Source organism: Daucus carota, chromosome 2, assembly GCF_001625215.2.
Source record: "Daucus carota subsp. sativus chromosome 2, DH1 v3.0, whole genome shotgun sequence".
Lineage (NCBI taxonomy): Eukaryota > Viridiplantae > Streptophyta > Magnoliopsida > Apiales > Apiaceae > Daucus > Daucus carota.
The window spans coordinates 11,293,563-11,308,895 of record NC_030382.2 but is presented as its reverse complement, the minus strand read 5'-3'; the positions used below and the strand labels follow the sequence as shown (position 1 = coordinate 11,308,895).

Below are 15,333 nucleotides of genomic sequence, written 5' to 3'. Positions count from 1 at the left end.
TGATTTGGACATGGAGACATGTACAATCATGGACATGATTTGGACATGGAGACCAAGAAAAAGTGTAAAAAATGAGTAAAGTTAGAGGAAAAGTGAGTAAAGTGGTGGAGTAAAGTAATGGGTGTAATAGTGTTTATACTATTATAGAATGAAGATAGGGGAAGAAAATAGTGGGTGTAATAGTGTTTTATATTATTAAAAATTACTATTTTTGGAATGTATAGAAATGATGGGACATAAACTGTATAGAATTGACTGGGACGGAGTAGGTTGAAGCAAAACTTACTAATCAAGGCACCTACTAATCTATTATATATATAATACAGCAACCATGAGTAATTTAATTCAAAACGACCAATTTACCCTTTGCTCATTATACAATATTTATATATATAAAGGTTATTATTGACTTTTAACACTAACGTATTTATTAGACATTAATGTCTAATCATTGTAAATTAATTCGATATGATTAATATACCCTTCACTTAATACACATATTTTAATATATATAAAGGTTTAATACTAACGCATTTATTATACATTAATGTCTAAGTAATGTATTTATTATACATTAATGTCCAACATTTATATACATTAATTATAACATGATCATTATTTGAAATTATTTTAATATTATACATATAAATAATATTATCTAATCATTTTTAAAATTTTAAATTTTCCCTATAAATTTTGTAAATTTTAATATTCTACCTGATTTTTGACTGATTAATCCAATTTTGACCAATTAATCATCGACTTAATCGAATTTTACCAAAGTACGAAACAGTGGATACACATAACATGATCCAAGCAATCCATTTACTAGAAAAACCCATTTGCTCAAGTTGCATCTTCTGAAAGTCCCAATCCACTCTATCATAGGCTTTGCTCATATCAAGCTTCAAAGCTATTACACCTTCATCTCCTCGTTTTTTCTACTTCATGTAATGCATCGTTTCAAAAGCTATAAGGACATTTTCTGTAATGCTACGCCCCGGAACAAAAGCTGGCTGATTTTCAGAAAAGATATCTGGAAGTAAAACTCGGAGCCGATTCGATAAAACTTTAGCTACTATCTTATATAGACGTTACATAATGCAATAGGACGAAGGTCCTTCATGCAATCTGCACCATCCCTCTTGGGAACCAAGACTATTGTAGTATCATTTAGCTTGGTAGGGAAAGATACCTCATTTAGCCATTTAAGATAGCACTGGAACACTTCTTGACCCAGGACATTCCAGAAATTCTGGTAAAAAGCGGGATTGAGACCATCTGGCCCAACACTCTTATCCCGATGCATTTGTTTCACTACTAAAGAGAAGTAATCAAATGTGAATTCTTCTGTCAACTTATAGTTTTGAGCTTCTGTGATTACTATGTTGTTATTAACCAGGCCCTCCTCTACTCTACTGTCAGCATGGCTAAACAACTTTATAAAATAGTCTTTAACCACTCTGCACATACTTTCCTGATCAGACAACATATCACCATTATCATCCTTTAACTGGATGATGAATCGCTTTGCTTTCCTTGTAGTTGCATATGCATGAAAATATTTTGTATTTGAATCTCCCTCCAAAAGCCAAAAGAATTTAGCTATCTGCTTCTAGTACGCCTCTTCATGAACTAAAAGATCCTCTAAATTGCTCTTCTCTTCAAAATAACGCTTCTTTCTGCTCAGTCTTCATACAAACTCAGGATCTCTTCTGCTTTTTAATTTTCTCACGAAACTTGTTAAAAAAATTACGCCCCCACTTCTCCATGATTCTCGATAACTCCAATAATTTCGAGAGATAGTGTATTGGAACCAAGTCTTTCCAGTAATTCGAAACTTCCTCATAGAAGGAATGCTCTTTCAGCCAAGTGTTCTTAAACCGAAAACGAAATTTTTTCCTTGAGTGACTCAGTACTATAAAGATCCAGCTTAATAGGATCATGGTCAGAGTAGATTGTATGATGCACCTCCAACCTACATAAAGGAAATAACTGTCACCACGAAGCTGATGCAAACGCTCAATCAATCTTTCCCTGACCCAATCTTTTTTCCCTCTACTCTTATCCTAAGTAAACTTACCACCCATTAAGTCAAGCTCGATCAAACTGCATTCATCAACAGTTCATCTGAAACCAACGAACAACAATTGTGGATGTTTATGAGGCCCACTTTTTCCCCCTTCGCTGAGCATATCATTATAATCACCTAACAAAACCCAAGGAAAATGAGATATGTTCCACAAAGTTTTTGGAAACTTCCATGACTCTCTTCTTTGAGATCTCTCAGGATAGCCGTAAAAGCCAGTCAATCTCCACTTCGGAATATTATTTTGCAACATATGGACATCTATATGGTTTTGATCAAAATCAAACACAGAACATTGCACACTTCTATCCCACAACAATGCTAGACCTCCACTTCTTCCAATGCTATCCACTGCCTAGAAATTCTCGAAACCAAATTTCATACTTAACTTCTTTATTCTTTCTTTTTTCGACAACACATCTATTAAGAACAAGATGTTGGGTTTGTGAGACTTAATTAAGTCTCCCAAAGCACGAACTGCCCGAGCATTCCCCAACCCTCGGCAGTTTTAACTTATGATTTTCATTGCTGTTGGATGGCTTGATAAGCAAGCCTAGCCAATTCATTAAAAGAAGACATTGAACAATTGTTGCGATATCAGATTCCATGCATGCTCAACATGCATGTTGTGGTACAGCTGAGGTGGAGGAACAGTTCCAGAGTGTTCCAGGTGGTGCCAGCAAGGCAGTGCCAACTCAGAGATTCAGTTGAGAGTTTGTTACAACAGAATGTTCTGTTAGATTCTAGACACGATCCACTCACCTGTATATATTAGCATATGCATTGTCTTTGTAGTTTAAGTTTTCAGTCTTTACATTTTCTCTTCTACAAGAATGTAAATACAGTTAGTTGTTCAATAGTGTAATGGAGTTTTCTTAGCTTTCTTCTTCATCTTTGTTACTTAGTTAAATTCAGAATCATAGTTTTAACATGGTATCAGAGCCAAAACGATCAAGATTGAAGAAGTTGTTTCGTTTCTCGACCGATCTGAGCTCGAAAGGGTTTGTGAATCTGCGTTTTTCTACTCATTTCTGCGTTAATTTCAAGGTGCAATCACTCTAAACTCTCTGTTTACAGTCCTAGTTTACTGAATCTGCTTAGTGTTCTTGTCATCAGTAGTGTAATTTGAGTCAAAACTGAAGAAATATGGCTGATTCTTCAAGAAATGTTCATGATCGTACTGTGATCTTGCCGGTGTATGATCAATCGAGTGTATATTACATTCATCCGTCTGATCATAGTGCTTCACAATTAGTGTCTGTGAAGTTTGATGGAAATGGATTTACGAGTTGGAAACGTTCAATGTTGCTGAGTTTGTCTATGAAAAACAAATTAGGTTTTGTTGATGGTTCTGTTGCTAAACCAGACTTAACCTCTGTTGATCTTAAAGCTTAGGAACGTTGTAACGATATGGTGTGTGCCTGGTTGCTTACTAATCTCGATGAAAGTATTGCTAAGAGTGTGTTGTCCTTTAAGAATGCACAAGAAATTTGGGACGATCTCGAAGATAGGTATGGTTTTGCTTCTATGGCACAGGTTTATTCTGTTGAACAACAGTTAGCTGAGGCTCATCAAGGGAACAAGTCGATTTCCGAGTTTTTTACTGAGATCAGAACTCTGTGGGATGCTGTGTTGGATGCTGATCCCTTACCTTACTGTTCTTGCAACAAATGTGTGTGTAATGTCAATCAAAAGATCCTTCAAAGACAACAAAACCACAGGTTAATCCAGTTTATGATGAAGCTTAGTGACAAGTATTCCATAATCAGGGGCAATGTGCTGATGCAACAGCCACTTCCTACTATTGCTAATGCCTTTAGGCTGTTTTCTCAGGAAGAAAGGCACCAAGACATAGCAAATTCGGCCTCTAACACTGAGTCTCTTGCTTTCATGGTTGATAACAGGAAAAGTTTTGACAACAAGCAAGTAACCTCACAGAAGTCTACAAATCTAGGAGCATCCAAATTCAATCCAGGACTCAAGAAGAACTCGAAATACTATTGTAGTCACTGTAAAGTACCTGGACATAGTGCAGAGCGTTGTTTCAAGCTTCATGGTTATCCACCAGGCTTTAAAGGATTCAAAGATAAAAAGGTTGCTGCTGCAGTTACTTGTGCAAATGAGGATGATGAGGATTTTTATATTAAGAACCACCCAAGTTAATTCACTTGGCTACATACAAAGAAACTAAAGAGCAAAAGCTTTACAGATCTCACTTACTAAGAACTAAACTCTTGCTCTTTTGTTATTGCCTTGTGTGTTACTGTCAAATGTAAAATACAAACTATGTATGAAAGTACTAGCCTGCAAAAGTATATACCTACTCTTTTCATTACAAATACAAGTATAAAATTTCTTGGACTTGACACATATTTTGGCAAATGAAATTCTTGTTGCTTTGCTTGAAATGGTAGGTTTCGAGATTCTCAATATTTGATTAAAAATTTTATAATTTAGCTTCCAAAATTGGTGCATCACCTTTTATATCAACCCATGTAACTCTTGTCCTTTTACTTGACCTGTAGTTGTCAACTGATAGCTTGAAGAACCATCAACTGATAACTATGAGTGCAGTCATTGATGGTATCTTGAGTGTATCAATTGATAGACTTTTATTGGTAGCCGTTGATGGATTGAGATAGTAGTCGATGATGCTTTTATTCTTCATCTGTTGATGTTTTTGATTAGTCGTTGATTCTTCACTTCACTTGTGTAGATAACATGACTTGGAATATTTACAATTTGTCATCCTAACTACACATCCATTGATAGAACAATTGCTATATTAGTTGATCACAATAACATCTATCAACTGCTAAGGATACTACAGTTTCGTTACAGCACCTCGTCATCCGTTAATGGGTAATCTGATCAGTAGATACTACAATTAAATATGTCATTCGATGATCAGCTACAAACTTACGATAAAGAAAATAATTAATTGCATCATCAAGCATAGCATATTCCTAACATTTACTAGCACTTGTATATACGTTGAAAAATTTTAAACGGTATATTTACAAAAATGTTTAAGAAATGGGGGTTTTGGGATTTTCTTTTCGAAAAATTATATTTTTACAATGTTTTAAAAATTACGCTATTTTTGTAATAAAAAAAACTTCTTAAAATTGAGTATTTCGAAAAAAAACACAATCGCTTACAACAAATATATTAGAGAAGTGATACTTATATAGGCACAGCGGACACAATCTTAACAAAAATTTGCAACCGTTAATTTCCTCAATTTAAAATAGATTGTACATATTTTATAGAGGTCTAAGCAGAATCCCTCCAAATTAACGTGATATTCTCTCCGTCTCCTTCAATTATTTTCAATTATTTAAATTGAGGAAAGAAGGTCGGCACGCTTTCTAATTCTCTCGTAGAATATAGATTAATAAATTAGTTTGAATCTTTTCTCTCTCACATAGAATATAGGTTAATAAATTAATTTGAAAATTTTTTCCTTCCGAATAAAAATTTACTATTTAAATTTTTATATCTCAAAAAACTTCCAAAAAAGGTTATGAAACTATATTTTATATCTGCCTTAAAATATGTATCCAAAAATGAAAAAAAAAAATTGTAAAGAAATGAGAAGTGGAGAGAGTATTAAATAACGTGAACTGATAAGCTATTAGATAACATATTTAGGGTGATAATTTTTCCTAGTGATATCTAACCGCCAAGAATTTGAAGTATTTGAGTACGATAATTGCCAGGTAACAATAGGAACAAACCCAACATATAGCTAGCTTGATAGACCAGTCCAATGTTAAACAGGACTGGTGTATCACAACATTAGTCTCCTTAGAGACATAATAAACATAGATAAACTTCATAATTACATTATCAGCTCTTGTAGACAGCTTTAAAGCTAGAATCAGGTATTCCTTCCTAGCAAACTATTATATTCAAAGAAATGCTAAATTAGGAAACTAGTAACTTCTCTGGTCGTTATCTTCAGTAATCAAGAGATCCAACTGATGCAATTCCATTGCTCAAATTTCTTGACTCATGTTGGCTCGGATAGTTGTCACAGTTATTGCTGGAGAGCCTTTGAACTGGAACCGAGTTCAGAAGCTCTAGGCCTTGTTTACCCATCTCCTGCACTTCTTGTGGTGAGAGTATCTTGATACACCAGACACTGTTAACAAACTCCCTGGAATGCAACATAACATACAGTTAAATGTGACCTAAGAAACTAAAATGCATGCATCAATTAGGGTGAGAAGTAACACAACGATAGCACATCTGTAGTTTGGGGTCTATTCCCAACACCCTGAGGTGAGTTGGTATAACTCGGGACATTAGACAGTTGTATGTGTGCTATATAGTACATATTACTAGAAAGTTTGCTAAGTTTCCGTAATTTAGTAGTATGGTGATGTGACTTTTACAAGGAATCATCAGACAAGAACTTACGGCCAGGGGTCATCGCCGAGGAGAAGAACATCATTCTCCCGGTCAACGAATACAAGCTGCCAGCCTGATCTTATAGGATCCTCCAATTGGCCTTCAAGGCCAAACATATGAGCAAGCTCACTACGCAGTTCAATGTAACTGCTGAATTTGGCTATGTCTAGAGACCGCCCGAAGGACCCTGACTTGTACACCTGACAGGAATTGCCAGCTTTTAGGATGCAACATTGTCAAACTTACAGAAACCATCAAGAATATATATGTGATAATTTATAGTCCTCAGGTATACAACGGAAAATTACCTTCACAAAAGTTGGTGGTGTATCTTTTTGTACCAAATTCTCATGAGACTGCAGAAAGTTTGTTTCATCAATACAACTGGAAGCCGTTATTGATGGATTAAGTGAAAAGTCAACGCCTGCATTACTCATGTAATTGGAGGAAGTAAAAGGTACAGATGTGGAATTGCCATCACTACCAACTCCCCCAAGACCTGATATCCCATTTTGCACAAGGAGAGATGTCGAATCTATATTAGCCCCAAAGAGAAGAGGTCTATGAGAATCATTGTCCCCGCCTTGGTCAATTGAGCAATCCCTACCATTATACGGTAGCAACGGAAAAGCATCCTGAGAGCTGTTAGTATGGAGGGATCCTAACTGCTGCAACTGGGGTAAAAAACTTTGTGACACTCCGGAGGACAGAAGAGGATCAACTGCTACTCGTTTTGGTGGCCATCCTGCAGAAGTCAATAGGGCAGCAGACCTAGAAAAATTAAGTTGGGAATCTTCATCTTGAGGAAACAAACCAGTAAAATTATGTAGAGGAGATGCAACAGGACTGGTGACAGGGTTTCCATTTGAGTCTGAAAAACTCTGCTGTTGCAAGGAAGTAAATTTATCCAAGGATGGTGACTGAACTTGAGAAGCGAACTGAGTTACAAGAGATCCCACCCCTGAAACTTTCTGATCATCAACCATATGGTGTTGCTGAGATCTTACAGATTGTAGGTGTTGATGCTGCTGCTGTTGCTGCTGTTTCTTAAGCTGATTACTAAATGAATTCTGGTGCTGCAACTGTTGCTGAAGGTGCGACTGACTTTGAGCTTGGGACTGATTTTCCCCTCCACTATAAAGAAATGAAGCTTCGGGCTGCGACTGTTGTAACATCTGATTATGTTGCAACATCCTATTAGTAATACCTTGAGTTTGCTGGAACTGCATAGCTGATGGATTTGAATGCTTAGAAGTATCAACAGTCCTCATCTCCTGAAGCGCAGCAGCAGCCATAGCCTGATAAATATCAGCAGTTTGCATGCCAAGCATTGAAGCATCAACCCTTGGCTGCATCCAAGGTGAGACTCCAAGCCCTTGAAAGTTAAGTGACTGGAATGCTTGCTCTCCATTATCTCCCCGAAGCCACATAAGTGGAGAATTCATACCTAAACTCTCATCCTTAATCCCTGCATGCAACACATAATACAAGTTATAATGATGATTGATGACTCAGGAGGGTAATTAAGTAAATAAAAGAATTAAGAGGTAGCGGAAGCAGTAAAACTCCATATTAGTAAAAGAGCATAATATGCTTTAACGAGTGGGAAGAATGTAATCATGTGGATTGCCATTGTCATAATAAGAATGAAGAATTAACTTGCCGTTAAATGAGGGTAATCCTGGTGGCCAAGGTCGCTTGAGTCTGAGCGGAAAAGGGGAGGGATACATTGGGAATGTAGTTAAAGGTTCGATTTCCCAGAGCGATACTCTTGGCTGCCTTTCCCCAGCTGTAGACTCATCCCAGCCAACCTGCATTTACCATGTAAATTTCATGCCAATTTTACCAAAGTTGATGTAGGGACACTACGAAAAACTAGCAAGATCTTCAGCTATATATAGACAAACCTTTACCGAACGCCAATGCGAGTTCTGCCACCGAACAGGATCCAAGTCACTTATACCAGTAATTGTGCCCATATAGCTGCAATGGGACATAAATAGTATTTGTTTACTAGGTATATCAACAAGTAGAAGCATAACCAATTGATGAAAGAAGTTAGACTTTATTGATGGTGCTTAAAGGAGCTATTTCACTTGTATGAAAATTGAGTTGGTCTAGCTATCAACTGTTTTACTTGACAAGACTCAACTGAATTTTAACTATCTTTATGACTGACTAGCAACATTAAATGTAATGCCTTAAACTTGTAAATATTCAGTATATAATAGCAATAATAATCAATGAGAGTGACACCAAACATACCATTACAACTCTCCGGAATCTTATATGAACATTAATATCATTTATTCAATTTTTTTTCCTAGACATGTAGTAACACGACTCTACTTGAGGGGAATTCCTTCACAACAAAAGCTCAAACAGCCATATGGCCGAACAACACATCGTCTAGTCTATACAAACAACTCACTATATTAGAAACAAGGCTTGTGTTACTAAGAACAAATACCACTCTTAAGAACTCAAAGTGCACTGACTACAACTTTCTTACGTAAACCACCTACATTCACAATTGATGATATATCAGATATACATGTGTCACACAATAAAAGATTAATGGAAATAAACAGCTTCCTTTCTTTCAATGTCCTTTAACGCCCCTATACAATTGTCAGAATCATTATAAAATGATTTATTCTATTATGAATAATGGAGCAGCCAAGAGTTTGGATTTTGCATTGCATTAACCCCCTATCTTCTCTTTGCATCTGTTTACTATTATATATTATCCCTACACTGCCACCCCAACCCCCAGAAAGAATTTTAAATCGTGAATTACAACACTGCTTTGGATCGTGATCATGAGTCATGACGACATCTAATTTGTCTTTCTACTGTTTATGTGTAACGGAAACTCAAAAGCATGATAAACAATATCGTAATACATCTGTACGAGATTAATCTATTGAAAGGAGAGATACACGACAGATAAGATTCAAAATTTAAGAACTGCCGAAAGAGGTAAACTACAAATGAAAACAACACTGGTTTGTATAATATGTTGATACTTACCGACGGACACTTGATTCTTCTGTTTCAAAAAGCATCCGAAAGCGCATGCCAACAGAAACTCTAGTATGATATACTGCTTTAACATACTTGGCAAGAGGTATGACAAATTCTGATGGGCAGGCCCTACATACAAGATGAAACTGAGATGTAAGAAAGGTTGTACATTAACAAAGTAACCACATATGTAACACAACACACCTTGGATTATAAAATATGGTGAAACGGCTGTTTGTGGCAGCCGCATGAGCTGCGGCAGCAAGAAGCCCCAAGTGCATACTGTCACATGATAATACTGAAGAAGGCATAACAGTTTGTGGCCGGATAGCTCGCCTAATGCCTAGAAATAATTGATTCTTTTCATTCCTGGTGCAAGAGAAAGAACTCAGAAACTTGGTTTGATCCCAGCTATACCAAAATCTGTCTACAATACAGATAGTATCATAGAGCTAATAATATTTCATTAAGATAAAATCATAATACATTGAAGGAACATTGTTATTCAGCAATACTGTCCGTACATCATTTAAATCAAACAATGCAGGCACTTATTTATTGCATAGAAAGGACCAGAAAGAAGTAATCCCTTGTCATAAACTTGTTGCTCCAAGCCTCCAACAAGATAAAAACGACAAAAGCATCAAACTAAGCATAAGAATGATATCTTACCATATAAAGAGGACAGAATCACCAGCAACAAGCCTTTTTGCACTTACAAACACACTCCAACCTGTCGTAAGTAAATGTCTCTTAGGTTGGCCTGTAATAAGAATAAAATTTTTTTAAGAATCAAATGTCTTGTATTAATATTAATAACCCATGTCTTAAACATACTAAAAAGGTAGAATGGTAGATACAAATTTCGAAGTCTGCATAATAACAAGCTCAAGCCTTTAGCATGCCAGCAAAATTACAGACTGTCATATAGAACATCGAAGTTAAGCTTTCAAGTATGTATGATTTATGAGCAATATACTATCACGATACATCCTATATTTTCGTGAAGTAGATGATCTGATAAGAGACAAAAATTTGGATTACAGTATACAGCCAGATTTAGTGATGGGGAATAGATTCTCCAACATCTTTGAGACTTCCTATTTGGTTATTTGCTTAAAATTTATACTGGCATTACATTTTGTTTACTCCGAATTTTCTCCAGTTTTTCTAGTCAGATAAGAACTCCTAAAAACGAGAATGATTGAAAAGTGGTACCCATGGAAAGAGATTCTGCAGGAGACAAATTTAAAAAATGATTACTAAAGTCCAGAAGGTTGTCATTGTTAATTAGTGTTACGAACTGCATCAATAAGATCAGCAAATCTCACAGATTGTAGAAAGCAATAAATCTGTATCAGTATGTCTACTAAAACCAGAATGTTTATTTTCAATAAGAATATAAAAAATACATATATATAGAACGAGAAAAAATTGCCTCTTTGGACATAAATTGACTCTACTCCCAAAATTGACAAACCGTTATTGGGGCGAGACAAACCAACTGCTTAGGCATTCAAAAGGAAAAACACCTAAAACATTTTACAAGTGATACTACAATATAAGATATTCTGATGCCTTCTGTAAAAGTAAGTTCATAAAATCTCACCACGAAATATGTGCCTGAATTTCCATTCATTTTCATGTAGGTCTCTTGCAATCAACTCTTGCGCAGGAGGCTGCTGTGAGAAATCCTGTAAGCCAAAACATGCTGTTAATTTGGAAGGCAGCTTATGAAGGGTAATCTTAACCCATAAAAAAAAGCTATATGTAGATAGACCAAAGAAGCTAAAAACGTCACCAATGGGGGGAACACTTTTTCTGCTGCACGACGAGGGACCGAAAAACCACCATGAGTACTTGTGTCGCTGGCGGTCAATGTTTTACAAAAATAATTGGTCGGCTGTTTGCTGTGGGCAGCCAAGTCGGCGGGAAGAAATGGTTCCTTTTGCTCTTCCTACATTATTAGGATAATTATGAGGAAAACGGAAAAGAGATGAAACAAACAGATGGACATAATATGGCTCAAGTTGCATACTGCATTTAGTGGTTGCAAAGTCATCTGAGCATAAACCTCGTCAGTCTCTGCATCAGCCTGCAATAGAAAAATCAGGACCCTAGAATATGAGGGCAGGCAATAGGAAAAGGAAAATGACAACCCTGATGAAAAACTAGAAAAAGTCTAAAACCACAATCATTATGGAACAGGGAGAGTATTAGACTGCATACATGCATAGTTATATTGTGTAGCTGGCAGATGAGTTGCGGTGGCAAGTTTGGATGATTAGGGATATGAGCATCCACTTCTCTGTTTGTCGATGCAACAACCTACACAAAAAACTTCCAATGAGTAATTTTAACCTGTATGCTGCATTGAAAACTGAATTCAACAATCAGTATCAAAACACTTTGGCAGAAATGAATGTCAATCAAAAATTCAAAGAGACAAAAAAATGATCTACCGCTTTTTTCATTAGCCATTACACTTTTGACCTTATACCAAGAGATTCTTCGAGTTTTAGTGATTACATTCAAATGCAACTCATTAATTCAAGGCAAAAACATATTAGGAGCCTGATAATGTCACTAGAGCGTTTCGGGATCGTGTTAGATGGTTTAACCTAGTAAGAATTCTAATCAGTACTTAAGTTGTTTTAGGTTGCGGAGAATGAAATTGAATGGAAGGAGTAAAAATAAGGGAAAATAAGGGAGGTACGATGGACGATTTGATAAATAAAAAAGTGAAAGCAAAATTAATGTTCAACACCAGAGCTACTATGTAGATTATAAACTAACCTGTTCGCTGTGACCCTGGGGAAAATATACCACACGGCTTCCAACAGCAGGAAGGGAAACAAGAGGTCCGGCACACGCATGCCAAAGTTCAGAATTCAGACAACTTTTTTCACCTGAAAAATGGACGAAAGGTAAATATGCAAGAAGCACCTGTTATGGGTAGCGAACTTTGATATAAAAAATCACATGTGCTAACATGTACCCAATTCATTTAAGGTCTTTAGTAATGAAACAAAAACATGTATAGCCAGATAATATTATTCAACAAAAAATTGTGAATATAAATTTCATTAGTGAGAAAAGAAGATGACCCTCCAAACCAGAGAACAGGTTAAAGATATACCCGAATCATGCTCGTAAAATACAAATTACACATAACACTTTAAGGAAAACAATGAAAAGATAATATTATATCACTAATCTAGACAAAAATTTCCAGAAATACACTATTTGAACCAATCAAGAATCACATTATTGAAAACTCCATTTCAGCTTAACTAACATTCATATCAGGAAATATGGCCAAAAAAATGAAATCACTGAGTCTCTTTTTCTCACACACATATAAATATATACCTTCAGGTGACTGCCTATTGAAACTTGCAGAAGATAGCCTCATATCTGCAGATGCAACAACCCCCTTAACCAAAATTTCCTCACAATTGAGATCACAATCTATTACTAAATCCAACAATTGAGTACAAATTTCCCCAGAACCCAATCCGAAAGTGCTTCACAGACTCTTCCTTCCCTTCTTTCTCCCCCAAAAACAACATAATCACTTCCTCTTCACCTTCACAATCCCCCCAATGCAATACTTAAAATCAGCTAAAGTACCCTTTCTATTTAAAGACTTCAACTTTATCCAATCCTAAAACTATATTAATAGAGATATCATAAAAATTTCTGAGCTTATACACCACACATTTGAGCTCAATCTTGAAACCCCACAAGGCCAAAACTTGCTGATAACCTCATACTCTCCAGATCTCAGCTCAACTTCAACAACACTAAAAGCACCTTCACCAAGAAACCAGAAAAAGCTCAGATCTTTACAACTTTCAAGCACACCCCTTTACACAACACAATGATCAAGAACCTCAGAGCCAAAGTAAAACAAAATAACTGTTATAGAATAAAACGGACAGTATGTGCCATATTAGTACATGGCTATGGGTGAAAATTGCTGAATATTGAGAGAGAAAGGCTAGTTGCACCACCAAAGAAAACCGAAATCTTGAACTTCAAGAACACAAAGAACACCTCCACAAAACAAACCCAAAAGAGCACAGATCTTTACAAGTTTCAAGCACACCCCTTTACATACCACAATGATCAAGACCCTCAGAGCCCAAATGGCACAATAAATCTGCAAATAAAAAGGGACAATATGTGCTATTTCAGTACATGGGTATGGGTGAAAATGATGGAGAATGGAAATTGAGAGGAAAGTCTAGTTGGGGCTTTTAGAACAGTTTTTTCAAACTTGCCCAGCAATGGAAAAATGGGGAAAAGGTACTACTAGTAATGAAAGAGGAGAGAGAGATGGGTGTGGAAGCTTGTGCCTTTAATGCTACTGCTGCTTTCTCTTGAACTGTATCTATATATTTACGGGGCATTTGTTGTGGAGAAGTTGGAGCTGCTTCTTACTTTTGTTTTTTTTTTACCTATTTGTGTAAAAATGTAGAAATATTTTTAAGAAGCTGAGAATGTTAGCTTCTATTTCCCAGTTTCTGCTTCTTTTCCAAATACTTTGGGGCTATTTGGATGAGTGCTTAAAATAAAAGAGAGATAAGACTTATAAGTGAAGTAAAAATTAGAGCAAGGTAAGACTTATAAGTGATTAAAGTGTTTGAGAAATAAGTAGAAGTCCTGAAACAAAAGATAACATTCCTAGTTTTTATGAGTGCTTCTTGACATTTTATACAAACGGTATAAATAAGTGCTTTTAATTTATAAATCAGAAGCCCGGCTTTTAAGCTGGAAACAAACATCTCCTTTATTAATTTATTTATTTCTCACTTCTGCTTTAGTTTTTTACTATAAATAATAAGTCACTTCTAACTCAAACGGACCCATGTATCTATCTACACTTCTACAGTATCTATTTGTAGTTTTCTAGTTGCAACTTTGTTTCTTCACTGTCACAGTAATAGATATGCCGCCATTATTTCTCTTTTTACTGCTTTCATGATGTGAGGAATTCATTTCTAATTATAATATCTGATTTAATTAATCTGATCTCAAACAATTTGTAAAAGCTGAAAAAGAAAAGAAAAATATGTATTTAATTACAATTGTGAAACTCGTTTTAATTACAGTTTTATGTGAACGAACTTGCAATCAAGTTAATTTATATAAATCACATAAATTTTTCAATAATTAAATAATCTATATTTTATAAATGGAATTTTCTATGATGTACATAAAGACACAAAATAGTCACTAACTTCCATGAGAATTGTAAATTTTAATTGTTGGATGAATAATGAATGTTAATGGCTTCATGCATTCACACCGGTTCAACCAATAAAAATAAGACATTTTGATGGTTGTTGGTGTTTATTGTATGTCTGTTCTTAGACACGTATAAGAAAAATCGTTTATAAATTTGTACTGTCTTACTAACTGATGGAACTTTTTTAAAATATTTTGAAGTAAGCAAGATTCAAATCTAAAATTTTTTACCAGCATAAGGTTTTTTGTCATTTAGCTTAATTTAAAAAGAAGTGGTTATTACTTATATGGGTCCTAATCCTGACAACTTGTTGTCAGGCACAGGTTATTTAACACATACTTCCAGGGGTGTCGGATTTATATTTCAAGGGTCCAAATTAAAATTTCGTTTTTTTAAGTATCCGCGGATTGGAAAAGTTACTATCCGCAGAAAATTATAGCGGATACTTAAAAAAACAAGTTTCAATTTAGACCCTTGAAATACAGATCTGATGGTAATGGAGCTGTGTTAGATAAAGCATCCCTAACAATCAGTTGTCAAGGACCAA

At 35.5% G+C, this 15,333-nt stretch overlaps 2 protein-coding genes across 2 annotated transcripts; both read right to left on the bottom strand.

Annotated features, from left to right (window-relative positions):
- Positions 1-755: 755 nt before the first annotated feature.
- Positions 756-1,492, bottom strand: LOC135150356 (uncharacterized). The gene is made up of 2 exons (XM_064086620.1): positions 1,094-1,492; positions 756-941 (listed from the first exon to the last, which is right to left on the bottom strand). Exons 1-2 carry the CDS (start codon positions 1,490-1,492, stop codon positions 756-758), a joined length of 585 nt encoding a protein of 194 aa, XP_063942690.1.
- A 4,320-nt stretch (positions 1,493-5,812) lies between these two features.
- On the bottom strand, positions 5,813-13,915 carry LOC108209252 (auxin response factor 6). The gene is made up of 14 exons (XM_017380060.2): positions 12,905-13,915; positions 12,329-12,441; positions 11,762-11,860; positions 11,571-11,627; positions 11,334-11,489; positions 11,142-11,226; positions 10,205-10,295; positions 9,737-9,901; positions 9,539-9,661; positions 8,413-8,488; positions 8,169-8,316; positions 6,814-7,973; positions 6,515-6,705; positions 5,813-6,251 (listed from the first exon to the last, which is right to left on the bottom strand). Exons 1-14 carry the CDS (start codon positions 12,945-12,947, stop codon positions 6,053-6,055), a joined length of 2,706 nt encoding a protein of 901 aa, XP_017235549.1. The 5' UTR covers positions 12,948-13,915; the 3' UTR covers positions 5,813-6,052.
- Positions 13,916-15,333: the final 1,418 nt, after the last annotated feature.